A 27,930-nucleotide genomic window follows, 5' to 3' on the forward strand; every position below is an offset into this window, starting at 1 on the left:
GATTACGTACCTTCTTCCAGACTTGGCCACAATAACATCCTGATGGTCACTGCCTGAAGCTGCGCTATCTTCATCTTCTCTAACATCCACATCACTTTCCCGATCTGAATCATACTCCATAATACCATCCTCATGTTAACTTTCACTCCCCGAGTCAGAATCTTCATTTAATATTTCATTCAGAACACTTTCTAAAGACGAGTCACGTATTCTTTTAGTCATTTCTAAGTCTGGGTGGGGACAGTATGGAACTGCACTAACTCACTGCAAGTTTACAAGATAAATAACAGCTGACTGACATCAACAATCACTTCCTCTGAAAGTAAACCGATTGTTGTGAATATCAAGGAGACCAACCAACAAGAAACTAACTTGCATTGTTGTTGAGATGAGAAATACGAAATCCTACTAAGGGAAATTTTCTATAGCATGGAAGCCTAAGGGGGGGAGGGGGTGTTGTTGGACCCATAATAAGTTTATTTATTTTTTCTTTCAAAGCAGGAATTTTCTGTAAAATATATTGACACTAACGTTTCATAAAGTAGCCAACAAACAATAATTCAAAGGGAATATGTAGTATGAAAGTTCCTTGGGCAAAAGCAGGAGACATAAAAAAATTGTGGGTTCAGCGACGCCCCCCTCCCCCCCCCCCCCCCCCAGGCGTCCTAGGGTTACGTGAAATAAAAGCTTTTATAAAGACAGTTCTTCACTGATTTGGCCCATCTGTGGTGTAATGGATACTAAATCCAAATGTTTGTGTTTCAATCACATGTTGGTCCTATGATTTTTTTTCCCCACCTTATGACTTCTTTCACCTTTGGCAATGATTCATTGATAGGAAAAATGGCAATTTGCGCCATAAACTGGAGTCCTTGTTAAACTGTCTCCTCCATGGCTGTCTGGTTCAGTCACTTCAAAGACCAAAGGAATGCAAGGACATACCAAGTTCAATAGAACCGTGCTTAGTAAAATACTATAATATTCAAATCAACTTTCTCTTTCACAAAAAATTTACCTTTTTACAAATTAATGAAATGATTTATGTTGACCAAAGATTTTTGATATAAGGAGTCATACTCATTCTGTTAATTACATTGTCAAAGAAGATGAAGGAGCTTAAAAGGTTTAGGGCATCCTCCTGCTCTTCTGACGGGAAACTGTGCTCAAAGGCAGATAAACCAACAGTGGTCAAAAGCATGAGGTTTTATTATGGAAACCACTGCTCTAAAGGTGCATGAAGTGTAATTTGTCCGTAGAACACTTAGTCATCCAGGAATGGAAGACCACAACAGACTAGTCAAAAGGCTAATGACTTAAATGTGGAGAAATGATTGAAATGACATAAGTTAAAAGTAATGTACAAGCACACAGCAGAAGCTAAACAAACTCGTCAGAGGCAATGCAAATAAAGTGTTTATTTATCAAAATTACTTTAAGCTTTATAGAAGGCAGTACACTGAGGCCTACATGCTATAATAGCTGAAACTGGAAACTACTAGCTCAGTAGCTGTTTTTCATACATTCTTTCTCTGACCTCTGTGAGAGCTTTAAGTAGCCATACCAGCTTTTGTTTGTCTAGAAAAATGGTCTTTGTTGAGTACATGAACCAAGTCACTCAGCCAGTTACATTTATAATTGTTGTGACAGTGCCACGAGATTTAAAAGTGCCGCTACGTCAATACGCAAACACGGCGATAGAGGCGCTCCGCAGCTCGGCCGAGCGCGGGAGCGCCACCTGGCTATGAACGGTGCCGGCCGCATGTCATGGCACGGCAGTCGAATGACAGATACGGAGTTAGTAGCATGTAAACCGCTAGTGTTTCTACTTTTGTATATCCACACAATTTATTAGTGATTAAAGGTTATAACAATAATGTCACTTTGTCATCGTGTTGCTAATTCAGTATGAATTGAGACATCTAAAATCATTTTTTTTTTTTTAAATATTTGTGTAAACTCCATCTTAGCTCCATTGATAGTCAATAATTTTGCATGTTTCCTTTTTCAGTAGTGACTCATTTTATTTCACTTTAGAAGTTTAATAACCCAAAATTTTTTTGTGGAGCAGTCAACAAAAGCAATTTCCCTTAGATGTTTGTATGTGCTAACTGGTTTAGTTTTATAAGCTTAATTTATCTAACTACTTCTAGAATTGGCTGAAGAGAAACTGGTGTGAAATTATTTTTATTTGCACAGTGAAATAATTCATTACTATTTTGGAAAAGCTTATATAAAAGTGTTTATTTTGTTATTTTAATTTTCAGATTATCTGCCGTTGAAGTGTGATGCATGTGAAAAATTTTCTGGTAGGTTAACTTTCCTGACTTCTTTTTTTTAGATGATGTAAGAAAATATGTTATCTAATCTCCTATGTTAGTTTCACAATTAATTTGCACAGCAAAGAAAATAACAGTAATTTATAATTTTATTATGGAAAGATAAAACTATTTTTTGGATACTCCAGTATGCTAAATTCTTCTTAACCCAGGCACATCTTGCTATTGTTTAAATAGGATATTCTTTGGACATAAAGCTGGTTACTCTGACCGCTTTTATTGGATTTTGTCATGTCAGCACAATTTAGATTTGAGCTTGCTCTAACTTTTCCACTGTTTGGCACAAATATAATTTGTTTCATTCACTGGTTTTTTGCACTAATATTTCTTTCCCATTTTGGTACTTCTTTTTTCACCACAGCATGTATGTAAGGGCAGAGAATGGAAAGTTACATTTGATTGACTGTCCATATGTAATACAGATCAAACATCATGAGTCTGTTGTCTTGATCAGAAGGTAAAAAAAACTTTTGAATTCCAAATTTAGTGAAGAGTGTCATAGAATTTAGTAAAAGTGAAAGTAAACTCGTACGGCATGAATGGGTGGGAGGTCCTGAAGAGCAGGTTCAGCCACCTAATTGAAAGGTTTCCCCTATTCTCAGTGCCCACAGGCACCTTTCCATCACGAAGTATAAAGCTTTGTATGGAAGTGTATCTGTTAAGTGCTGATGACTGTAATGGTGTTGTGTAGGAGATGATGATAGAAGGGAGAGGGTGATACCTGTTGTCAAGACATAGCCTTAATAATGTGATCCATCATGTAAAATCATTGAAGGATCTGCCAAAACTGGCAGCAGTACTACATTTCTGTAGCTGTCTTGAAGCTGAAAATTTGCTTCGACACTTTGCAACATGTGCTATTGAAAAAATGTTTTATGCTTGAAGAATCGCTCTGGAAATTGTTAGCACAGTGTAATCTTGATATTGGATAGATGTTTGTGTAACCAAACAATGGTAAACCCTCCACTCCTTGCCCAGAAACATATCTCCCATGCCTTGTCTCCTGTCTCCTCAGCCATCTATAGTCTGTCTGTAAACTCAGAGCAAGGTTGGGGAAGTGGCCTTTCCCCGGAAGAACGCTGCCGTCGGCCTACAGGGGAACCCCAAAATGTGTTGCCCGTTAGCTGTCTAGCTGTGTAGATCGGCGTGCAGTGATATACGTCGTTTCTGTTCGTGGAATCTTAGTTGCCAGTGTCAGTCAGTTAAATTTGTATACTTAATGATATACTTCAATGTCTGAAAATGATGGATAATCGTCAAGCATTGCAAGAAAATGTGCAGAATACTAGGAAGAGGTAGGTATTTTGTGGAGAAACAAGAGTTCGATTGTCTCTAATGTTATTACACCGTGTATTAAAGAGGTGCCCAAAAAGAACTGTTGACTAATATTACCTGTCCCAATTAAAGGGCTACAATTTATACAAATGTCAGCCTCATCCAATAGGACGCATAAGGAATGAACGTAAAAATAAGCCGCATGGTTTAGTGGAATTGCCATGAAGGAAAACTAATAATCTTGGGAGGAAACCGATCGTTATAGACAGTTTCAAAATCACGTAAACCTTTGATGCTTATGGAACACTTAATCTCTATCTGGGTCTCTATTCAACTGACTCTGAGACATATTGCTTTAATATGTGTGCAATAGCTAGTCTAAACACTGCTGAAATTTTCTTCGAAACATGTACATTATTCTGTACTTCTAAGCAAAAACCTTGACATACGAGGTGCGTTCACATATTAATTTTTATTTTTTTGTAAGAGCTTTATTTGTTAATCTACAGCAATGTTATCCTCTTCAAAATATTCCCCATTGCATACTATACACTTGTGCCAGTGCTTTTTTCCAATTCCCGAAATCTTTAGGTACTGTTTCTTCGGGATAGTTTATAGGTCTCTTAACTGTGCATTTTTAATCTCATGCATGCTTGTAAAACTGCTGTCCGTTAAGGCCTGCTTTGAAATGTTTATACCACTTGTATGCCCTTGGTTCACTCATAACAGGCTCACCAAAAGCAATATTTAACATTTCTAAAAATTTCATACACTTTATTCCATTCCTATAACAAAATTTAAGACAGATTATCTAATCTGTTTTTTATGCAAAACAAATAATCCTTGATGCTACAAAAACACACACAACCTTTTTGACAGCTGACAACAGAGTAAATACCTAATATGCATAACATTGTACACATACTTTTGAGACGTGTTTACGAAGACAGTAACAAAGTAGTTTAGTGCCAATCGGACTAATACAACACACAAAATTATAAATTTCTGCTTGCTTTTTAAAAACTCTTCTTGTTGCAAAGTCCTTCAAAGAAAACTTCTACCTTTTAGTAGAAACACAAAGTAAGAACAAGCCTTAAATTCTACAGATTGATTGCCTTATATGGGGTTCATTTTATGAATAGCAATAGAGGAACATATAATACATTCACATGAACAGGCATTTGGTTCTATGTTTGTAGTATAATCCTGACTTCCATTCTTATCTTAATATATTTACTGTATAATGTTGTGTTTCGGAAGAAGCTATTGTTTTTTGTATTCCTTATGGTCTTAATGCATTTGTCTAAAAGTGAACGCAGCAGAGACGGTATCTGTACGTGGCATCACCACAGATTTAAAGCATGCGCTGAGGCAGCCTGTAGAAGTGCCTTGTGACGTAGCTGGGTTGGCAGAGTGGGGACTCACTCGCTCGCTCACTCACTCACTCACTCACTCTTCAGTTTACCGACAGACTATACCATCCCCTACATACCCCATTGATTGGCCGTCTCAGAGGACCCCCCCCCCCCCCCCCATTCCTGTAACTCAGTGTCACCTAAGACTGGAGCAACTGAATCTCATTCTCCACCACCAACAGAGTTTTGATGGTTCATCTTGCTCTAAATTGAAAAGTATCGTTCTCACCCCTCTCACAATGGTATTCTGTCACCAACCCAAACTACACAACATCCTTGCTCATCCCTATTCTACCTCTGCTCCCAACCAATTATGTCTCATACTCCGGCCCCACACATCCTGCCACTGCCAACTACTCCAGTCCTGTCACTGTCATTCTGTGGCACATCAAAGGTAGGACCACTTGCGAAAGCAGCCATTTAATATGTCAGTGTAGATGCGACTATGTGTGGCATGCTATATGGGTGTGACCCCTAGTAAATGGTCTTTCTGCTTGTTTGACCATTGCCAAATACCAAGAAAAACTGGACCACTCAGTTGCCATGCAGCATAGTGTGCCCTACTTCAGTGACTGCTTTACAGCCGGTGACAGCTGGACTTTTTCCACCAATGTTAACTTATCTTTCTGAACTGTGCAAGTGGGAGCTCTTCCTGCAATATTTTGTTTGTTTCTCCTGGCCTCAACATTTACAATTTCATGTCTTCCAACTGCCTCTGTTGGCCTTTCCTTGCTCCTGTTCCAGCCTCACATGTGCGTTTCATCTCCTCAGCACTCCTGCATAGTCCTTCCTTTTCTCTGCTTCTCTTCGTTCTCCTCCTTCCCCCCTTCCTACCCTCCAGCTCAGCCTCCCAATGCTGCACTTAGTGGCCCACTATCCTGACCCTGCCATGTTCCTGCACATTCTCACAGCCAGCAGTACAGCATCTTTCCACTCCTACCATGCTATCACTCCCCTTCCCTACCCATCACATCTTCTGTTTTTCACTAACCATCCCAAGATCACTACTAATCACAGCTGGGCCTCAGCCTTGTGTGTTTGTATATTTCCTTCTGATGCTCTTCCTGCGAAAATGAAGAGAGCAGAAAATGTGAGAAAGGTGTGGCGTACACTTCCTTTTCAATTTTGCAAATCCACACTGTGCCTCAGTCACATCTGAAGAAGATTTATCACTGGACACAACGAAACCTTTGCAGGCTCTTCGAAGTGATCCAGAGGATGCAACCAATCATGAGCCTTTGTTGGATGTCGTTTCACAAGGTCAGTGCACCTTTCCACAGGTCAGATAAACCACGAATCCTAGCTTTCGACAACTACCTAAAATCTTATGTTTAGTTCTTTACAAATTCCGATACCCAATTCCAACTGTGATTATAGGACTTGTACGTTATGAAACTTCCACAGTGATTAAAACTGTGTGCCACACTAGGACTGGAACCTGGGACCTGAGATTAGTTGGTAGAGTACTTTTGTGCAAGAGGCAAAGGTCCTTTGTTTTAGGTCCAATCTGGCATAGAGTTTAAGCTGCCAAGAAATTTAAAACCAGTGCACACTCCACTACAAAGTAAAATTTGTACTGGTACATTCATTGTTACATCACTTTGAAAGTAAATAGTGGCTCCGCAATCTTCTACTTAGACTGTTACTGGAGACTCGGTGTTTGTATTTAGGGAACTGAGAGGAATTGTACATGGGAATGCATGTGCATGTGGTCCTATTCTGTGGTGCAGTCCAATGTTCCCTCGTAATATCCTGACGCTGAGGTGGCAAGTGATGGTGTACGTTGCTTGGGAGGCAGTGAGCTGAGACAGCACATTCGCAGTATGCCGGTACTGTGTTGACAGCAGTGGGCAACCATTACTCTTGACTTTTTTTGGCACAGGGTGGTGGCTGCTGCTGTAAGAACATCAGGCCACATCATGTTCCAGGACTTGGAGTGTAGAGGTTTTCGGTTGATACCCTGATAATAGCAGAGATGGCTGATCCTTCACGTCATACTCCCAGCATGGCGGCAAAGTGTTCACTTGCCCTGGCACACAGGTGCTTAGGCAGCAGTTCATGTTCTGGCAGAGGTGCACGCGTCTGTGTCATTGACATGGCACAGAACAGCATAGGCTCAACATCACACAATTGCCCTGCCGTTCAGCTGCGTTTAGATACTGCTGCTCCATGCCGGTTTCATGGTAATGGCAGTGCTGGCTGGCCACGATGAATAGTCCGGAATGGGATGATGACCCAGTTGTTGTGCTCAGGCTGTAATACCCCCCAGCAGGCTGGCCCAGTTTTGGCACGTACAATTTGTCATTGCAGACGTGGTTGCGAAATGCTGGCCTAGCAGTCCACTAGCTAGTGCCTCACTTTGGCTGTGGTCTGATTTTGTCTAGGCACAGATTGCTGGTCTCATTTTTAACTTAACCTTTAACAGAGGTGAAATGAAGGTCTAATTGCTTGCAGATTAGGCATTGTCATCTAAGGCACAGGTTCCTACTCTGGCAACAGCTGTCCGTTGATGACAACACACAGTTTACACATTTGAGGGCAGTGTGTGGTTATGAAGGGTGACTTGGCATCTGTTGTGGATGGTAACACAGTGTCAGTGTAAATGCGTACTAAATTTTTGCATTTATTTTTACAGCTTGGGAAGGAACAATTAGTTTGTTCCTTAGGCTATCTTTTACACCCCAATCTCACAAATTCTTCAAGTTCACAGCATGTTATATTATTCTTACATATTTCTGGGCATTTATCCTTTTAAAAGTATTTTATTGTTTTATTTTTATTGTGCTTTATTATTATTTTATTTTACTAGTTAACTTAGTTGCTTTTAGGATTTACAAATTAGTGTGCAGCTACTGTTCATTGCTTTGTTTGCCATTATTTAAACTAAAAGAAAGTTGGTTGTGATAGTTTCTTTTAGTTAAATAGTGATCTTCCATATGTCTTTATTTTTGTTATACAAAAAACTTTCCATTGTTGTAATATTTGCACACTTCAGTTAGACATAATGTAAATATAGCTGAGCATTGCTAGGATCATAGCAGTTCTTTGCTGTGCATAAGCGTACCAGTCAGGTATCAGCACTTGGTACATAATTCGCACATGACATACTGTCCAGAAAACTGTTAACATCAGCTATTATTATAAACAAATTAATTAATATGAAATATATATTATGGACAATTTACTTCTATCATAAACATAGAACTTGAGAAGCTGGTGGAATGAAAATGTGATTTTAATTATGAAAAGAAGAGGAATGCGGTATTTGGATTTTGTCCATCAGAGGCTGTTGTTATGCTGGCAAATCAAATATATTCGGAGGTGATGTAAGAAAACTGGAAACAGTTTTCATTGAAATAACAGTTTGTAATTAGTGAGTGTAATTGTCAGTGTGTTAGATTTCTTTGAATGAATGGGGTGGTCGTAGAACTATGGATTCATATTTAAGAGCATATTCCAAATTACCATCTGATCATCATGATTTTGTTTTCCTGTGGTTCTCTAATGTCTTCAAGCAAGTAAGTGCAGGGATGCACATGAAATATTGCTCTGGTTCTGTGATATTGACTGAAGTAATACTCTTTGTACTACTTAGTCCGGCTATCCCCTTGTGGGTTCGGGGGTAAAAATAGGGCCCGCGGTATTCCTGCCTGTCATAAGAGGCAACTAAAAGGAGTCTCAAACGTTTCGGCTCTTATGTGATGGTCCCCTCTTGGGTTTGACCACCATATTTCAAAATTATTCCGAAGAGCGAGCCAATTGGGGAAGGGCATCTTACTTGGTGCATTCTGTCCATCGTGCATTGAGATCTTTAGCCAGCTTATTCGTCATTGCATTGCAGTCCCGCTTGCTCTCCATATCTTGGGAGGAACGACCGGCTGTGAATGACAGTGAGATGTATTCGCCCCGGTATCTAGTCTGTATGAGAGCTGATGAGGAACCTGTGTGTCCACGAAGCCTCAGTTCTTTGTAGAGCATTTAGAGTACAAGTTCGGGGAGGTGGAGGGCTTGTCAAAAATGCGGTCTGGGTCAGTCTTGATAAAAACAGCATCCTCTGCCCAGTCATGAGCATACTCGATTGTAAGAAGATGGGGGATGTTTCTGTTACTATCATGCCCCATAAAAACTTAAATATGGTCCAGGGCATTATCTTCCACAGGGACCTTCTTTACAGTCCGATGACGAGCTGCGTGCCAACTTAGAGCGACGAGGTGTGCATTTCATCCGGCAAATCCACTGGGGTCCGAGGGATAATCAGGTTGCCACCGGTGCCATCATCTTGGCCTTCGAGGGTGACACATTACCCGAGAAGGTGAAGGTGATGGTCTACTGCTGTGAGGTTAAGCCATATATCCCTCCCCCGATGTGGTGCTTCAAGTGTTGGAAGTTTGGCCATATGTCTTTCCGCTGTGCATCCAACCTCATATGTTGCGATTGTGGTCGTCCATCCCATCCCGATACTCCATGTGCCCCGCTTCCCATCTGTATCAACTGCGGAGAGCACCATCCCCCTTGCTCACTGGACAGAAGGAACGGAAAATAATGGAATACAAGACCCTGGACCGACTGACCTAAACTGAGGCTAAACGGAAATTTGAACAGCTTCATCCCGTGTGCATGACGTCATCTTATGCTGCCACTGTCACTCCTGTTACAGCTCCATCCGTTGCACCACGTACAGTCAGCTCTCAGAGCCAGAGGACCACACCTGCCCCCTTGATGGTGGGGGGCGCTTCCCTCCCTGCTGCTCCCGCACCACCTACCTCGGGAACTGCACCCCCTCAACCATTGGGGACACCAGTCCCGACTTCTAAGCCGGAGAAGCATAAGTCTTCTTTGGCTTCTCTCACTAGGAAGGGATCCCTTGGGTCACTCCCTTCCCAGGTTCCTACCAGTGGCAAACCAGACACCCGCCAGGGGCTGAAGAAGCCCCAGGTAGGTGGTCGTAGGGCTTTGCGGTCCTCTTCAGTCCCGGAGACTGAATCAAAGAAGCCCTCCCAGCAAGAGAAACCAAAGGAACAGCGTGAGAAATCAAAATCAAAGACCCCTAAGACCAAGGAAATTGCAGTGGCATCCATTCCACTGCTACCTACAAGCTCTGCATCTGAGGACATGATGGAGATTCTGGCGTCTGCTGAGGACCTAGATCTCACCGGTCCCTCAGACATGATGAATGTCGCTCCCATCGGTACTCAATCAGTGGCAGCAGGTGACCCAGCAGCGTAATCTGCCTCCTTGGTCCCTTCATGCCTTTCTCGGTCATGGACAATGTCATCCTCCAGTGGAACTGCAGCGGTTTTTTCCACCATCTTGCTGAGCTCCGCAACTTCTCAGCCTTCACCCTTTCCTCTGCATTGCTCTTGAGGAAACTTGGTTTTCGGCGATGCAAATCCCCGCCCTCCATGGCTATCGGGGTTATTACAAGAACCGGGCAGCTTATGGGAGGGTATCTGGTGGCGTCTGCATCTACATCCTTCACTCTCTTTACACCGAGGCTGTCCCTTTACAAGCACCTTTAGAGGCTGTGGCTGTTCAGGTGTGGACGCCTCAGGCTGTAACTGTCTACAGTCTCTATCTTCCACCGGATGGTGATGTCCCGCAGCATGTCCTAGCTGCACTGATACACCAATTGCCACCGCCTTTTTTGTTACTGGGCGACTTCAATGCCCATAACCCTCTGTGGGGTGGATCAGTGGCAACAGGCCGAGGCCGTGTTGTTGAGCAAGTATTGTCACAGCTCGACCTCCCTTTTAAATACTGGTGCCTTCACACATTTCATTGTGGCACATGGCACGTACTCAGCCATCGACCTTTTGATCTGCAGCCCTAGCCTACTACCATCTGTCCAGTGGAGTGTGCATGATGACTTGTGCGGTAGAGACCACTTTCCGATCTTTCTGTCATTGCCACAGTGTCACTTTTCTGGGCGCCCCGGCAGATGTGCTATGAGTAAGGCTGACTGGGACTTGTTCACCTCCATTGCCAATATTGAGGCTCTTACCAATGACGCCATTGATGTGCTGGTTCATCCGGTCGCCACCAGCATCGTTACTGCCGCAGAATCTGCTGTTCCCTGTTCTTCTGGGTCCCCTCAGCAGAGGACTGTGCCTTGGTGGTCACCCGAGATCGCCGAGGCGATTAAAGATTGCAGGCTGGCACTCCGGCGTCGCAAGTGGCATCCCTCATTGGAACACCTCATCGCCTTTAAACAGCTCCGTGCGCGAGCCCGCTGCCTCATTCGCCAATGCAAGCAGGAGTGCTGGGAAGGGTATATCTCCACCATTGGCCTCCGTACCTCTCCATCGCAGGTTTGGGCTAAGATTAGGCGATCCTATGGCTATTGGACCCCTGTCAGTGTACCTGCGCTTCACTGAATGGAGCAGTTTGTACTGACTCCGACACAATTGTAAACTACTTAGCGGAACATTTTGCTCAGAGTTCCGCTCCTGCGAATTACCCACTGACCTTCCGCTCCCTGAAAGAGTGGTTGGAACGTCGGAGCCTTGCATTTCACACACGCCGCCCTGAATCGTACAATGCTCCGTCCAGTGAGTGGGCTGCTTGCCGTGACACGGCTCCCGGGCCAGATCACATCCACTGTCAGATGCTCAGACACCTCTTGGTGGACTGCCAGTGACACCTCCTAGACCTTTTCAACCATATCTGGGTTGAGGGTGAGTTCCCATAGCAGTGGTGGGAAAGCATCATAATCCCAGTGTTGAATCCTGGCAAGAACCCACTGGAGGTGGACAGCTACCACCCTCACCAACATTGTTTGCCAGTTGCTTGAACGTATGGTGAGCTGGAGGCCGAGTTGTCTACTTGAGTCTCGGGGCCTTCTGGCTCCGTCTCAGGGTGGTTTCCATAAGGGCCGCTCTGCCACCGATAATCTGGTGTGCCTGGAGTCTGCCATCCATGTGGCCTTTGTCCGCCTTCAGCATCTGGTCGCCGTCTTTTTTGACATGCGGAAGGCATACGATATGACATGGCGACATCACATCCTCTCCACGCTTCAAGGTTGGGGTCTTTGGGGTTCGCTCCTGATTTTCATACAAAAATTTCTGGCGCTTCGTTCTTTCCGCGTGCAAGTTGCAGCCTCCCATAGTTCCTCTCGAGTTCCCAAGAATGGGGTACTGCAAGGATCTGTCTTATGTGTCTGCCTCTTTTTAATTGCAATTAATGGGCTGGTGGTTGGAACGTCTGTCTCAGCTTCCTTGTATGCTGACGACTGCTGCCTATACTTCAGCTCCTCTGTCATTGCAGCTGCTGAATGGCAGCTGCAGGGTGCTATCAGCAAGGTGCAGTCGTGGGCTGTAGTGCGTGGCTTCCAGTTTTCGGCTGCCAAGACCTGCGTTTGGCATTTCTTCTGGCGACGCACTGTTCACCCTGAGTCACGGCTTCATCTTGACAACCAAGCTCTTGCTGTGGTGGAGACACATTGGTTTTTGGGATTGGTTTTTGATACCCGGTTGACTTGGCTGCCTCATATTCGGCAGCTTAAACAAATGTGCTGGCAGCACCTTAACGCTCTTCATTGCTTGAGTCACACCAGCTGAGGTGCCGATCGGTCTACCCTTCTACAGCTGTACCAGGCGTTAATTCCATCTCGTCTAGATTATGGAAGCCTGCCTTATGGTTCGGCATCCCCTCCCACATTGCAGTTGCTGGACCCCATCCTTCAGTCGGATCTGACTTGCCACTGGAGCTTTCCAGACAAGCTCTGTCAACATCATACTTGTGGAGGCACGTGTCCTTCCATTGCGGTTCCAGCACCAACAATTACTGACTGCTTATGCTACACACGTTTGTAGCTTGCCTGGGCATCCCAATCATCATCTTCTGTTCCCTCAGTCGGTCGTCCATCTTCCAGAATGGCGGCTGCGGTGAGGAAGTACAATTGTGGTTCGCATCAGAGCTCTTCTCTCTGGGCTTGAGGTTTTCCCTCTTCCACCTCTTTTTTGAGCCCCTCTGCGTATACCCCCGTGGTGTGTGCCCTGCCCATGCCTTCGGCTCGATTTGGCACAGGGCCCGAAGGACTCAGTCCCTCCTGAGGCCCTCCACCATTGCTTTCTTTCAATCTTTGCCGTGTTTCAAGGCTCTGCCATTGTCTATAGTGATGGTGTAATGGTTGCTGCTCTTGTCAGTTATGCTCTTACTCTAGGGGATCATTATGAGCAATACTCATTGCCGGCTGGCTGCAGTGTTTTTAGTGCCAAGCTGCCTCCTCTCGCGCACTAGAGTATATCTGCTCTTGCTCAGGTGAGACCTTCGTTATCTGTAGTGACTCCCTGAGCAGTTTACCAGCTATCGACCAGTGTTTCCCTCATTCTCGCCTGGTGATGGCTATCCAGGAGACCCTCCAAACTCTTGCCTGTTGCGGCCACTCTGTGGTCTTTGTTTTGACCCCGGGGCGTGTAGGCATCCCGGGAAATGAATGTGTTGACACGCTGGCCAAACAGGCTGTCGGTGCACCAGCCTTGGAGATTGGCCTTTCGGAGAGCGACCTCTCAGGTCAGTTTTGTGGCAGAAGATACTTCGCACCTGGGGTGAAGAATGGTGCACCCTTCCTTCACCCAACAAACTTCAGGCCATCAAGGAGGCTACCGGTGCATGGCGCTCCCCCTTGCGGGTCTCTTGCAAGGACTCTGTTGTCCTGTGCCGGCTGCGCATTGGCCACACCTGGATGACACATAGCTATTTTTTGTGCCGCGAGGACCCACCTTTATCTTGCTGCGTTTCAGCTTTGATGGTGGCCCACTTCTTGTTGGACTGCCCGCTTTCAACTCTGCTCAGGCAGACGTTTGCGCTGCCTGATACGCTTCCTGCACTTTTATCAGATGACGTTGGGATGGCAGATTTAGTTTTGAGTTTTATTTGTGTAGGGGTTTTCTATCGTTTGATCTAAGTGTTTGTCCTTTTTTGTGTTGAGTCTGACCTTTGGCCTACGATTTTAGACTGGGGTTTTTAGTGCGTTTCTTGGTGGTTAGCTTTTCCTTTTTTTCTATGGTCGGCCAATCACTGTCACACTCGGTGTGATTTTAATTTCTATTTTCTGGTCTCTGTCTGTGTCTTTCTTGTCCTGTGTCGTCTCTGTCATCTCCCTTGTTCGTTTTTATTCTTTGTAGATGTTTTAAGTTCGTGGAAAAAGGGACCGATGGCCCTAGTAGTCTGGTCCCATCAATCCCATAAACCGACCTTAGTCTGGCTACACACAGATAGTACAAGTGCAGTGATGAGCAGTCCCTTACACAGTTTGGTTTTCATGTTCCATGCAAAAAACATGGATTTTAATGAACTTTATGATTTCAAGATCTTTATATAATCTGTCAAGTTCAAAATTATGTAGTCCATCCATGCTTCATCTTCATTAGTTGCCCCAAAGATTTTACACAACACCTTTCGTTCAAAAACATCTTACTAGCTCTTCACACAGTTGTCAGTGACCAGGCTTCTTAGCCATACGTTAATACTGGATGTATTAAAATTTTTATATGGCTGACACTTTGTTCTTCTGGACAGATTTCTGGACTTCTGAGTCCAGCCCATAAAGTCATTTATCAGCTGGGTGGATGCCCCACTTTATTTCCATCATAATATCATTCTGTGATGTTACCAGTGGACCCAGATAGACAAATTCAATAACAGATTCTATTTGCACTTGGTCAATTTCTAACAGTGTATTTAGTTCTAGTCGTATTATTCACATGTATTTGGTTTTATTGGTGTTCATCCTCAGTCCCATTCCTGTTGCTTCTACCATCAGTAGCCTATATGTTTATTTAGCAGCTAGTTCTGTTCTTGCAATAATATCTACATCAACTGCATAGGCCAGAAGCTGCACCATTCAGTTGTATATTGTGTTTGTTGTGTTGATTTGAGCTGTCCTTATTAGTTTCTCTAGTGCTATGTTAAAAAGCATACATGAGAGTGCATCCCCATGCCTCACACACAGTTAGTTCCAAAACTTAGTGTTAACTTTCCTTGTATCTGTACTTTACATACAACTTTTTCCTTAGTCAAAATTGTGAGGTGTATTAAATGTCGTGGTATGCCCAGTTCATTCATGGTATCAATAAGCTTATTACTTTTTGTGGTGTCATATGCTGCTTTAATATCAACAAATGTAATATGTTTTTCTATATTGTATTCCCTCAGGTTTTTTTTCCCCCTCCCAAATATCTGCCTCAGGTTGGATATTTGGTCAGTAGTTAATTACCAGATTTAAAGCCTGCCTGATATCTCTGTTGCTTTTTCTGCAAAAGATTTTACATGGGAGCAAAGCAGGTAGGAGAATATTCCATATGTGGTGTTCAGTAATGTAACTCCCCAGTAGTTTACACATTCCATGATGTCTCTCTTTTACGTGTAGCACATGTCACTCCAATCATCTGGGATGACTTTTTGCCTCCATATATTTTAGATCAGGGCATGCTTGCATCTAACAAGATTTTCTCCACCACATCAGCTGGCAGATTGTCATTGCCAGTTGATGTATTTTTGGCTAGTTTCTTTATTGCTAACCGAATCTCTTGCATTGAGGGCATCCCATTTTCCTCTTCTTTCACTTGTTTGTTTTCAGGTAGATCTCATACTTCAGCATTCTCTGAGAATAATAATTCTCTAAAGTACTCTGCCAAACAATGTAACACTCTTTCCTGTGATACTATTAGCTCACCATTCTGTCCTCTACATTGTGCTGTTTTTGGTTGAAATTCCTTTCTGAAATTATTGATGTTTCTGTAGAATTCCTTACATTCATTAGCGTTATTCAGTGTCCTGTTACTGTCATTCGAAGCTTCTCTTCCTTTTCCGTGCTTTCAGAATCCACTTTTCTGAACACTTTTTCTTGATAGCCAGTAAATCCACCTATTGCAGGCTTTTCCAGTCCCATCACAGACTTATTCCATCCAACCAGAGGCAGGAACATCTGTGAAAGCAGTTCTTTCATATACTAGCTCTACTGTGATGTCTACACAGCATTTTATATTGGCATAACCAGCAATCAGCTGGTCACTCAAAACGACTAAACATGTTGCTAAACACAATATGCCCAATTTCGACTGCTGCTTCAAAAATTATGTCTTCTGGAACCTTGCTACCCAAGATGAGCTACTCTCAATTATGTAGATTGAAATTGTCCATTAAACACATTCTGTGATCATGCAATCCTCCTGGCTTAGTGCCTGCTAGTCCCTGCCCCCCCCTCCCCCCACTTCTCCACTCCTGCCCCATGATCCATCCTGCATTCAAATGCTTCCCTCCCCAGTCTCCTCCTTCCTTTATCTCACTCTCCCAAAAAAGAACTCACCTGTGGAACATTCCTGTCTTTTACATCTGCTGTCTTACCTTTGCAGCTATCAGCCACTCTTCCTCAGTATTCCCTCCTGTTCACTGCTCCTTTCTTCTCTCTCCCACATCCCTTGACGCAACCCATTATCCCTGTTCAAGCCGCAGTGTGGCACGATGTTGTTGATTAGGGACAGTGTTGCTGTGTGTGTGTGTGTGTGTGTGTGTGTGTGTGTGTGTGTGTGTGTGTGTGTGTGAGGGGAGGGGGGGGGGGGAGATTGACGTGTTTGCATGTGTTCTGTAGCTCTGAAGAAGAATTCGTTGAATAGCTAGCAACATTGTCTTGTTTATGTTCCTCTCAGTGCTTTAATAACAGTTTGGTGAGTTGTTACCTTGTCTCCTTAAATTACTTAATCTACAACACTCATTAGTCTGCCGCTCATTGTCTCACGGTAGCGTTCTCACTTCCTGAGCACGGGTTGCTGGGTTTGATTCCTGGCAGGGTCAGGGATTTTCACCTGCCCCAAGATGACTGGGTGTTGTTGTGACGTCTTCATCATCATCATCATTCATCCCCATTATGTTCGGAGGAAGGCAACAGCAAACCACCTCCATTCTTGCCTAGTACAGCAGTGTGGGTCTCCCGCATTGTTTCCCTACGCTCTGTCAAGAAGCATGGGACTTAATTTCCATTTCCATGACACTCATTCATATATCTTACGAGCTAATACATGTTGTGTTTTGATTGTTTGCAGTAAAGATCATGTCTCGTATAACAGCCACAGCTGTCCTTCAGCGTATAAAAAAGATGTACAGGTGCCAGTGTGTCCACTGTGCAATGTACCTATACCTGTGAAACGAGGAGAACCGCCTGATATCACAGTTGGTGCGCACATTGACAGTGACTGTCAGTCTCACACTGCCAAAACTAGTAGAAAGGTGAGTCAGTGCCATACCTTTTATTAGACTTGAGTATATGTTCTTATTGTGGAGATGTCAGTTTGTAACCTTACCATGTGGGAGTTACGGAGTTAGGGAGTTATTTGTGATGAGACATTTATGTTCGACATGCTTGTACGCAGTGATCAGATTGTATGTCTTTTTGTATCCAGCATTAATACTTGTGCTGCTGTAGAGATATGGCATCTGATATGTTCATTGATAGGACAGTAGAAGGCAAGAGTAAATAAAATACATTAAATTTGCATGTACAAGACCAGGTGAGCTGAAATGGGAGGCCAGTGCTCATACAAGACATGTTCATATTGAGCTGTGGTTCAAAGCCTAGTTCTGTAAAGAAATTTATGTAGGTGGGAGATTCATACTGAAAATCTTGTGCATAGTAAAATAGTGTTAATGAGATACTGTTTAAACTGTGGTGTGGATTGTAATCACATTAGCATGAACATAATTCTTTCAGTTTTTTAAGAAAACCTCAGAACTGCATGTAAGTATTGGATTCACCATACCAAGAAATAGCTGACAACTAGCTGCAGCTGTCTGCATTCTGACAGCACGTTTTCCCTAGAGATTGGCTATCTAACATCACTTAAACTATCTATTTTTCTAATATTGTTTGCTGATATTTCCCCAAGAACTTTTTACATTTTTGGAAAAGCCGTGCTATGATCCAATAAAAATTTACTGAATTTTTGTGTTTCTCAAACATCTTAACTCCATTCAAGAAAATATCAAATTTATAATGTAATGGGAAATTAATGGCTGTCTACTGTTTCTGGAGTTGTTATTAGACATAAGGAAGATGGGTTTTTAGGGCATTGCATTTACTGTAAGCTCACCCATACTGATTATACTGGTAGGCACCTAGCTCTCATATCCTTTCGCAAACTATGAGTAATGTACTTAAAACTTTAGAACAGAGGGCTCACATAGCGTTCGATGCTGGCAGCCTACAGGGTGAACTGGTACACTTGGAAGAGATATTTAGATATTCTATTAAAATGGAAATGTTCTTAAAGGAAATGTTGTTCTAAGTATTCACTGCCTGGTACTCCACCATATGCCATCCATAATTGTCAACCTCCCCCCCTGAACCATGGACCTTGCCGTTGGTGGGGAGGCTTGCGTGCCTCAACGATACAGATAGCCGTACCGTAGGTGCAACCACAACAGAGAGGTATCTGTTGAGAGGCCAGACAAACGTGTGGTTCCTGAAGAGGGGCAGCAGCCTTTTCAGTAGTTGCAGGGGCAACAGTCTGGATGATTGACTGATCTGGCCTTGTAACACTAAACAAAATGGCCTTGCTGTTCTGGTACTGCGAACGGCTGAAAACAAGGGGAAACTACAACCGTAATTTTTCCCGAGGGCATGCAGCTTTACTGTATGATTAAATGATGATGACGTCCTCTTGGGTAAAATATTCCGGAGGTAAAATAGTCCCCCATTCAGATCTCCCGGCGGGGACTACTCAAGAGGATGTCGTTATCAGGAGAAAGAAAACTGGCGTTCTATGGATCAGAGCGTGGAATGTCAGATCCCTTAATCGGGCAGGTAGGTTAGAAAATTTAAAAAGGGAAATGGACAGGTTAAAGTTAGATATAGTGGGAATTAGTGAAGTTCGGTCGCAGGAGGAACAAGACTTTTGGTCAGCTGAATACAGGGTTATAAATACAAAATCAAATAGGGGTAATGCAGGAGTAGGTTTAATAATGAATAAAAAATAGGAGTACGGGTAAGCTACTACAAACAGCATAGTGAACGCATTATTGTGGCCAAGATAGATACAAAGCCCATGCCTACTACAGTAGTACAAGTTTATATGCCAACTAGCTCTGCAGATGACGAAGAAATTGGTGAAATGTATGATGAGATAAAAGAAGTTATTCAGGTAGTGAAGGGAGACGAAAATTTAATAGTCATGGGTGACTGGAATTCGAGAGTAGGGAAAGGGAGAGAAGGAAACACAGTAGGTGAATATGAATTGGGGCTAAGAAATGAAAGAGGAAGCCGCCTGGTAGAATTTTGCGCAGAGCATAACTTAATCATAGCTAATACTTGGTTCAAGAATCATGAAAGAAGGTTGTATACGTGGAAGAACCCTGGAGATACTAAAAGGTATGAGATAGATTATATAATGGTAAGACAGAGATTTAGGAACCAGATTTTAAATTGTAAGACATTTCCAGGAGCAGATGTGGACTCTGACCACAATCTATTGGTTATGAACTGTAGATTAAAACTGAAGAAACTGCACAAAGGTGGGAATTTAAGGAGATGGGACCTGGATAAACTGAAAGAACCAGAGGTTGTACAGTGTTTCAGGGAGAGCATAAGGGAACAATTGACAGGAATGAGGGAAAGAAATACAGTAGAAGAAGAATGGGTAGCTTTGAGGGATGAAATAGTGAAGGGAGCAGAGGATCAAATAGGTAAAAAGACGAGGGCTAGTAGAAACCCTTGGGTAACAGAAGAAATATTGATTTTAATTGATAAAAGGAGAAAATATAAAAATGCAGTAAATGAAGCAGGCAAAAAGGAATACAAACGTCTCAAAAATAAGATCGACAGGAAGTGCAAAATGGCTAAGCAGGGATGGCTAGAGGACAAATGTAAGGATGTAGAGGCTTATCTCATGAGAGGTAAGATAGATACTGCCTACAGGAAAATTAAAGAGACCTTTGGAGAAAAGAGAACCACTTGAATGAATACCAAGTGCTCAGGTGGAAAACTAGTTCTAAACAAAGAAGGGAAAGCAGAAAGGTGGAAGGAGTATATAGAGGGTCTATACAAGGGCGATGTACTTGAGGACAATATTATGGAAATGGAAGAGGATGTAGATGAAAATGAAATGGGAGATATGAAACTGCGTGAAGAGTTTGACAGAGCACTGAAAGACCTAAGCCGAAACAAGGCCCCCGGAGTAGACAACATTCCATTAGAACTACTGACAGCCTTGGGAGAGCCAGTCCTGACAAAACTCTACAATCTCGTGAGCAAGATGTATGAGACAGGCGAAATTCCCTCAGACTTCAAGAAGAATATAATAATTCCAATTCCAAAAAAAGCAGGTGTCGATAGATGTGAAAATTACCGAACTATCAGTTTAATAAGCCACGGCTGCAAAATACTAACACGAATTCTTTACAAACAAATGGAAAAACTGATAGAAGCCGACCTCGGGGAAGATCAGTTTGGATTCCGTAAAAATGTTGGAACACGTGAGGCAGTACTGACTCTACGACTTATCTTAGAAGAAAGATTAAGAAAAGGCAAACCTACATTTCTAGCATTTGTAGACTTAGAGAAAGCTTTTGACAATGTTGATTGGAATACTCTCTTTCAAATTCTAAAGGTGGCAGGGGTAAAATATAGGGAGCGAAAGGCTATTTACAGTTTGTACAGAAACCAGATAGCAGTTATAAGAGTCGAGTGGTATGAAAGGGAAGCAGTGGTTGGGAAGGGAGTGAGACAGGGTTGTAGCCTATCCCCGATGCTGTTCAATCTGTATATTGAGCAAGCAATAAAGGAAACAAAAGAAAAGTTACGAGTAGGTATTAAAATCCATGGAGAAGAAATAAAAACGTTGAGGTTCGCCGATGACATTGTAATTCTGTCAGACACAGCAAGGGACTTGGAAGAGCAGTTGAACGGAATGGACAGTGTCTTGAAAGGAGGATATAAGATGAACATCAACAAAAGCAAAACGAGGATAATGGAATGTAGTCGAATTAAGTCGGGTGATGCTGAGGGAATTAGATTAGGAAATGAGGCACTTAAAGTAGTAAAGGAGCTTTGCTATTTGTGGAGCAAAATAACTGATGATGGTCAAAGTAGAGAAGATATAAAATGTAGACTGGTAATGGCAAGGAAAGAGTTTCTGAAGAAGAGAAATTTGTTAACATCGAGTATAGATTTAAATGTCAGGAAGTCGTTTCTGAAAGTATTTGTATGGAGTGTAGCCATGTATGGAAGTGAAACGTGGACGATAAATAGTTTAGACAAGAAGAGAATAGAAGCTTTCGAAATGTGGTGCTACAGAAGAATGCTGAAGATTAGATGGGTAGATCACATAACTAATGAGGAGGTATTGAATAGAATTGGGGAGAAGAGGAGTTTGTGGCACAACTTGACCAGAAGAAGGGATCGGTTGGTAGGACATGTTCCGATACATCGAGGGATCACCAATTTAATATTTGAGGACAGCGTGGAGGGTAAAAATCGAAGAGGGAGACGAAGAGATGAATACACTAAGCAGATTCAGAAGAATGTAGGCTGCAGTAGGTACTGGGAGATGAAGAAGCTTGCACAGGATAGAGTAGCGTGGAGAGCTGCATCAAACCAGTCTCAGGACTGAAGACAACAACAACAACAACAACAACAACAACACAATTGTCAACCACATACTTTGTAAGAAGTGTGAATTTACTGACTCTGTACTTGCTTTGTTTTACTCTTAAATGCATAAAATTTTGACTGATGCTCTTGTTACTAACCTGTGTTATCTCTTGCACATGTGTATTTACTCCAAAATACTGTATAAAGTGATTTAAAAATTTTGCAGGCGATTCACGTTGAAAATGGATGTGAGATTGTTTGCTGAGCTATCATAACAAGAATTAATAATATCCTGGATGCACACCTGAAAGATGATAGAACATACTGAATGTTTGCTTCCAACTCTGCATAATAATAATAATAATATTCGTTATTATTATTATTAAGTGTATGAATGCTCTCTTTATGTGAAGATCAAACAATGGAAAAACCAGGATGGAATGTAACAATATTATGAAAAGGAAAGTTGACGAAGGCCTTATTGGCCGAAAGCTATATTTGTGACAGTTTTTTTGTTGTGCCTAGGTGCGACTCTGCATCTTTTTATGCAAAGAGTATTTCTTCCATCAGTCATTTGTTTGATCTGAGGAATGGGAAAAAAGTCTAACTGAATCTGGAGAACAGGCTGGCCACACAACTTGTTTGAACACTGGCTTGTGTTCTTTTGTCACTGCAGTGGCTGGCCAGTCTGTCAGCAGGTGCATCGTTCTTTAGCACAGTAATTTTAGTCATTTGCCTCCTCCAGTCCACAGTTCTGACTGCATTTTTGTCTCCATGTACAATGAAAACTACTGTTGTGTCTGATTTCTTGGACACTGGGGTGGCTTGTAATAATATAGTTAACTAGAATACGCTGAATAAGTAATAATGTATTAATTACAACAATACTTATCTTTGCTCACAAGCTGTGAAATTGCATACATGGACTTGTAATTCGGAAAACATTAAATGCACCACAATTTCTGAGTGGTGAATTGATAAAAGTTCAGGGTGGTCATACTGTGTCTTTACTACAGTCACTAGAAGACAAAAGTTTGTAGACATAGTTCTGATAGCGTTGGCTAGTAGGCGCTGTTCACAGGAGATGAAAATCTCTCTCTCCCTGGCAGTTGCCATGGGGCGTGGCATAGCGAGTGGGCAGCACAACACTTTACTCTGACAGAAACTTGCTGGAAGTGGGAAGGATCAGACTTCAAGCAGAACTTCCCTCCCGGCCTCTGGCGATGCTATTTCGTGGCAGAAGTGCGGCAATAGTGCTGCCACGAAACTACGGGAAGCATGACTTCTTCCTATCATCTCATTGACACCTTGTGACACTACTTTGCTGTGCAGTATATCTATGGTGCTCGATACTTCTTGCGCCACTCTCTATACTCGATGACACCACAGATACACATTTCGTTTTGTCACCTGCCAATGACAGAAAACTGTTGAATATTGTGTTTAAACTTTTCTAAACTTACTTGTAGTCTGGAGTCAACAAATGTGGCAATTGTGGTATCCTGATGATATGCAATTTTTTAACAAGATACATAGGTCTGAAAACACACACACACACACACACACACACACACACACACACACACATACACAATGGGCAGAGTAAATGTGATCAGTATAGATATTACAAAGAGTGCATGAGAGTTAAAAGTGCCATCAACTGTATAGAGTTCAAAATACACCTGTCAAAGAATGTTAAGATATAATTTTTTGACTATTGTTGATAGTTGACTGAATTGGGAACATCACGTGCTCCAAACTTTAAATTGGTTGTCATCAGCAGTACTTGCTTTAACGGTGATCTCTTGTCTTCGTAACTGCAGTATATCTAAGTCAGCATCCTCTGACTATTTTCACTCATGATGCGTAATAGGAAAATCTTGTAGGGCAATGTGCCAGTGTTTGTAAGGGGGAAGGAGACAACTTCATGGCTCAAAAAACAGTTATGGTCATCAGGGCCACCTGTAGATTTCATGGGCCCCTAGACAAACTTTTGTGAGGGTATGCAAGCTTTCTCAGCCCACATTGCTTAATTATAACAAATATTGATTCTTCAGTACATTGGTTTACAAATGAGCAGTAAATAAATGCTGCCTGCACTGTGAACTGTCAATAATTTATTTCTAATTGTATATACCGTATTTGAAAATACACAAAAATTAGTACTCACAGTAATAGAAGTAGTAGTAGTAGTAGTAGTAATAATAATAATAATAATAATAATAATAATGGCTACTGAACAAAACAAACCTAACTTATAACGAAAAAGCTTTCCAGCATACTTTGTCATCTTGATTTAAAGAGTTTATTTCAGACTGTCAGGGTCAGCTGAATGGTTTCATCTACATCTACATCTACGTCCATACTCCGCAAGCCACCTGACGGTGTGTGGCGGAGGGTACCTTCAGTACCTCTATCGGTTCTCCCTGCTATTCCAGTCTCGTATTGTTCGTGGAAAGAAGGACTGTCGGTATGCCTCTGTGTGGGCTCTAATCTCTCTGGTTTTATCCTCATGGTCTCTTCGCGAGATATACGTAGGAGGGAGCAATATACTGCTTGACTCTTCGGTGAAGGTATGTTCTCGAAACTTCAATAAAAGCCCGTACCGAGCTACTGAGCGTCTCTCCTGCAGAGTCTTCCACTGGAGTTTATCTATCATCTCCGTAACGCTTTCGCGATTACTAAATGATCCTGTAACGAAGCGCGCTGCTCTCCGTTGGATCTTCTCTATCTCTTCTATCAACCCTATCTGGTACGGATCCCACACTGCTGAGCAGTATTCAAGCAGTGGGCGAACAAGCGTACTGTAACCTACTTCCTTTGTTTTCGGGTTGCATTTCCTTAGGATTCTTCCAATGAATCTCAGTCTGGCATCTGCTTTACCGACGATCAACATTATATGATCATTCCATTTTAAATCACTCCTAATGCGTACTCCCAGATAATTTATGGTATTAACTGCTTCCAGTTGCTGACCTGCTATTTTGTAGCTAAATGATAAAGGATCTATCTTTCTGTATATTCGCAGCACATTACACTTGTCTACATTGAGATTCAATTGCCATTCCCTGCACCATGCGTCAATTCGCTGCAGATCCTCCTGCATTTCAATACAATTTTCCATTGTTACAACCTCTCGGTACACCACAGCATCATCTGCAAAAAGCCTCAGTGAACTTCCGATGTCATCCACCAGGTCATTTATGTATATTGTGAATAGCAACGGTCCTATGACACTCCCCTGCGGCACACCTGAAATCACTCTTACTTCGGAAGACTTCTCTCCATTGAGAATAACATGCTGCGTCCTGTTATCTAGGAACTCCTCAATCCAATCACACAATTGGTCTGATAGTCCATATGCTCTTACTTTGTTCATTAAACGACTGTGGGGAACTGTATCGAACGCCTTGCGGAAGTCAAGAAACACGGCATCTACCTGTGAACCCGTGTCTATGGCCCTCTGAGTCTCGTGGACGAATAGCGCGAGCTGGGTTTCACATGACCGTCTTTTTCGAAACCCATGCTGATTCCTACAGAGTAGATTTCTAGTCTCCAGAAAAGTCATTATACTCGAACACAATACGTGTTCCAAAATTCTGCAACTGATCGACGTTAGAGATATAGGTCTATAGTTCTGCACATCTGTTCAACGTCCCTTCTTGAAAACGGGGATGACCTGTGCCCTTTTCCAATCCTTTGGAACGCTACGCTCTTCTAGAGACCTACGGTACACCGCTGCAAGAAGGGGGGCAAGTTCCTTCGCGTACTCTGTGTAAAATTGAACTGGTATCCCATCAGGTCCAGAGGCCTTTCCTCTTTTGAGCGATTTTAATTGTTTCTCTATCCCTCTGTCGTCTATTTCGATATCTACCATTTTGTCATCTGTGCGACAATCTAGAGAAGGAACTACAGTGCAATCTTCCTCTGTGAAACAACTTTGGAAAAAGACATTTAGTATTTCGGCCTTTAGTCTGTCATCCTCTGTTTCAGTACCATTTTGGTCACAGAGTGTCTGGACATTTTGTTTTGATCCACCTACCGCTTTGACATAAGACCAAAATTTCTTAGGATTTTCTGCCAAGTCAGTACATAGAACTTTACTTTCGAATTCATTGAACGCCTCTCGCAAAGCCCTCCTCACACTACATTTCGCTTCGCGTAATTTTTGTTTGCCTGCAAGGCTTTGGCTATGTTTATGTTTGCTGTGAAGTTCCCTTTGCTTCCGCAGCAGTTTTCTAACTCGGTTGTTGTACCACGGTGGCTCTTTCCCATCTCTTACGATCTTGCTTGGCACATACTCATCTAACGCATAATGTACGACGGTTTTGAACTTCGTCCACTGATCCTCAACACTATCTGTACTTGAGACAAAACTTTTGTGTTGAGCCAACAGGTACTCTGAAATCTGCTTTTTGTCACTTTTTCTAAACAGAAAAATCTTCCTACCCTTTTTAATATTCCTATTTACGGCTGAAATCATCGATGCCATAACCGCTTTATGATCGCTGATTCCCTGTTCTGCGTTAACTTTTTCAAATAGTTCGGGTCTGTTTGTCACCAGAAGGTCTAATATGTTATCCCCACGAGTCGGTTCTCTGTTTAACTGCTCAAGGTAGTTTTCAGATAAAGCACTTAAAAAAATTTCACAGGATTCTTTGTCCCTGCCACCCGTTATGAACGTTTGAGTCTCCCAGTCTATATCTGGCAAATTAAAATCTCCACCCAGAACTATAACACTGAATCTTCCATTCTTGCAGGTGATACAGTTATTTTCTGTATCACTGAAGCTCATTTCAGGAGCAAATTCATGCTCTGTGATAACAGTGCTTGATGATTAAGTTCCTCTTAGCAGGCAGTAGATCATAAATGATTTTTTATGGATGCTAATTTATTAATTCTCTCTCACTGAAGCAACAGTCAGTGGTAGGGTAATGAAAGCCCTGAGTGCTGTGCAAAGTTCAGGAAACACAGTTTGTAATCTCAACTTATAAATTTCATTTAGAGGAAGAAATGGAAGCCCTTGGTTTTCTGTTGTCTTTGTAAAATGTGGAAAAGTAAGTGCACTCACTGACCTAAACATTTGTATTTCTGTGATAAGATTATCACTCAGATCATCAGGATAAGGTCTGATTAATTTCTTCATTGTATCATAATCATCCAAATTTGTATTTACTCTGAGAATAGATTCTAAAGTTACACAAATATTTCTTGTTCCTTCATACTGAGAATCCATCTTGCCTATGTCTACATCAAAAACCTCTTTTTGAAATTATAATAGAGGGAAACATTCCACGTGGGAAAAATATATCTAAAAAGAAAGATGATTTGAATTTTGCGTGTATGTTTGTGTTTGTTTGTGTGTCTATCGACCTGCCAGCGCTTCTTTTTGAAATTAATTTGATTCAGTTTGATCTGGGTGTGTGTCAGGTGCTCCATTACAATCCCAATCAGATTTATCAGAGGTAACCTTCCGCTTGCTTCCAGTCTTTTTTGAACATACTGCCTCAATGCCATTTTCAATTACCATATTTTAGCTCTGCTTAAGAATTCAGGCCAAGAGCTCATACATCCTAGTCGAAGGTAACATATGATACATGAGTGTAGCAATGAAGGTGATATGAAATTAAATTAAGGCCATGGCTCAGTTTCAAATGTGATCATATTGCATTATAGCTACTGCAGCCCACTGAGTGTCAGTTTGTATAAATTGACAGAGTGACAAGCTCAGTGGTGAATTTCAAGAAAACTTAAGAATTCCATCGACGACTGCAAAGCAGTATTAGGTGGCCAGTGCCCCAAGAAAAGTTGGTCTTGCTATAAAATCATTTTGTTAAGCTGATTTTTTTTTTAACTAACAAAAGCATTGCTAACAACATTGACCATACGTGCTTGTCGATCTCCCAGCACAGGCAGTGTGGCGAAAATTTCAGTCTTCTAAAAGATCAAAAATACATATAATACAGATATAATTTTTTCCCACAGGCCCCCCAAACATCCCCCTCCCTTCAAGATTTGGTGGGTTGCCCCCCCCCCTCCCCCGCCCCTATTATGGGCGGCCCTGTGGTCATGTGGGGCACATTCACTAACCCCATGCCATAATCTCTACAAACAACTAGGGGCGATAGCAACAATATCTCAATACATATATTCTCTTATGCATTTTGTCAATACTAACTCGGCTTAATATGTAAAAAATTGCTCACTTTGTGTCCATAACAGTAGAAGAAAAGGTGACTTCCCTCCTTGAACAGAATATTTGGTCCTCATGCAAAAGGGAGTCAAGTACACTGGTACTAAAATCTGCTTTTTAATATCTAAT

At 42.3% G+C, this 27,930-nt stretch overlaps 1 protein-coding gene across 1 annotated transcript in view; it reads left to right on the forward strand.

Annotated features, from left to right (window-relative positions):
• The window catches only part of LOC124804683 (AN1-type zinc finger protein 2A-like), a 68,295-nt gene that overhangs the window by 12,785 nt on the left and 27,580 nt on the right, over nucleotides 1-27,930 (forward strand). Inside the window, exons 3-4 of the mRNA XM_047264932.1 lie at nucleotides 2,265-2,289; nucleotides 17,044-17,251. Coding sequence (XP_047120888.1) covers nucleotides 2,265-2,289; nucleotides 17,044-17,251 — 233 coding nt within the window. The remainder of the gene's footprint in view (nucleotides 1-2,264; nucleotides 2,290-17,043; nucleotides 17,252-27,930) is intronic.

Source organism: Schistocerca piceifrons, chromosome 7, assembly GCF_021461385.2.
Source record: "Schistocerca piceifrons isolate TAMUIC-IGC-003096 chromosome 7, iqSchPice1.1, whole genome shotgun sequence".
Taxonomy (NCBI): domain Eukaryota; kingdom Metazoa; phylum Arthropoda; class Insecta; order Orthoptera; family Acrididae; genus Schistocerca; species Schistocerca piceifrons.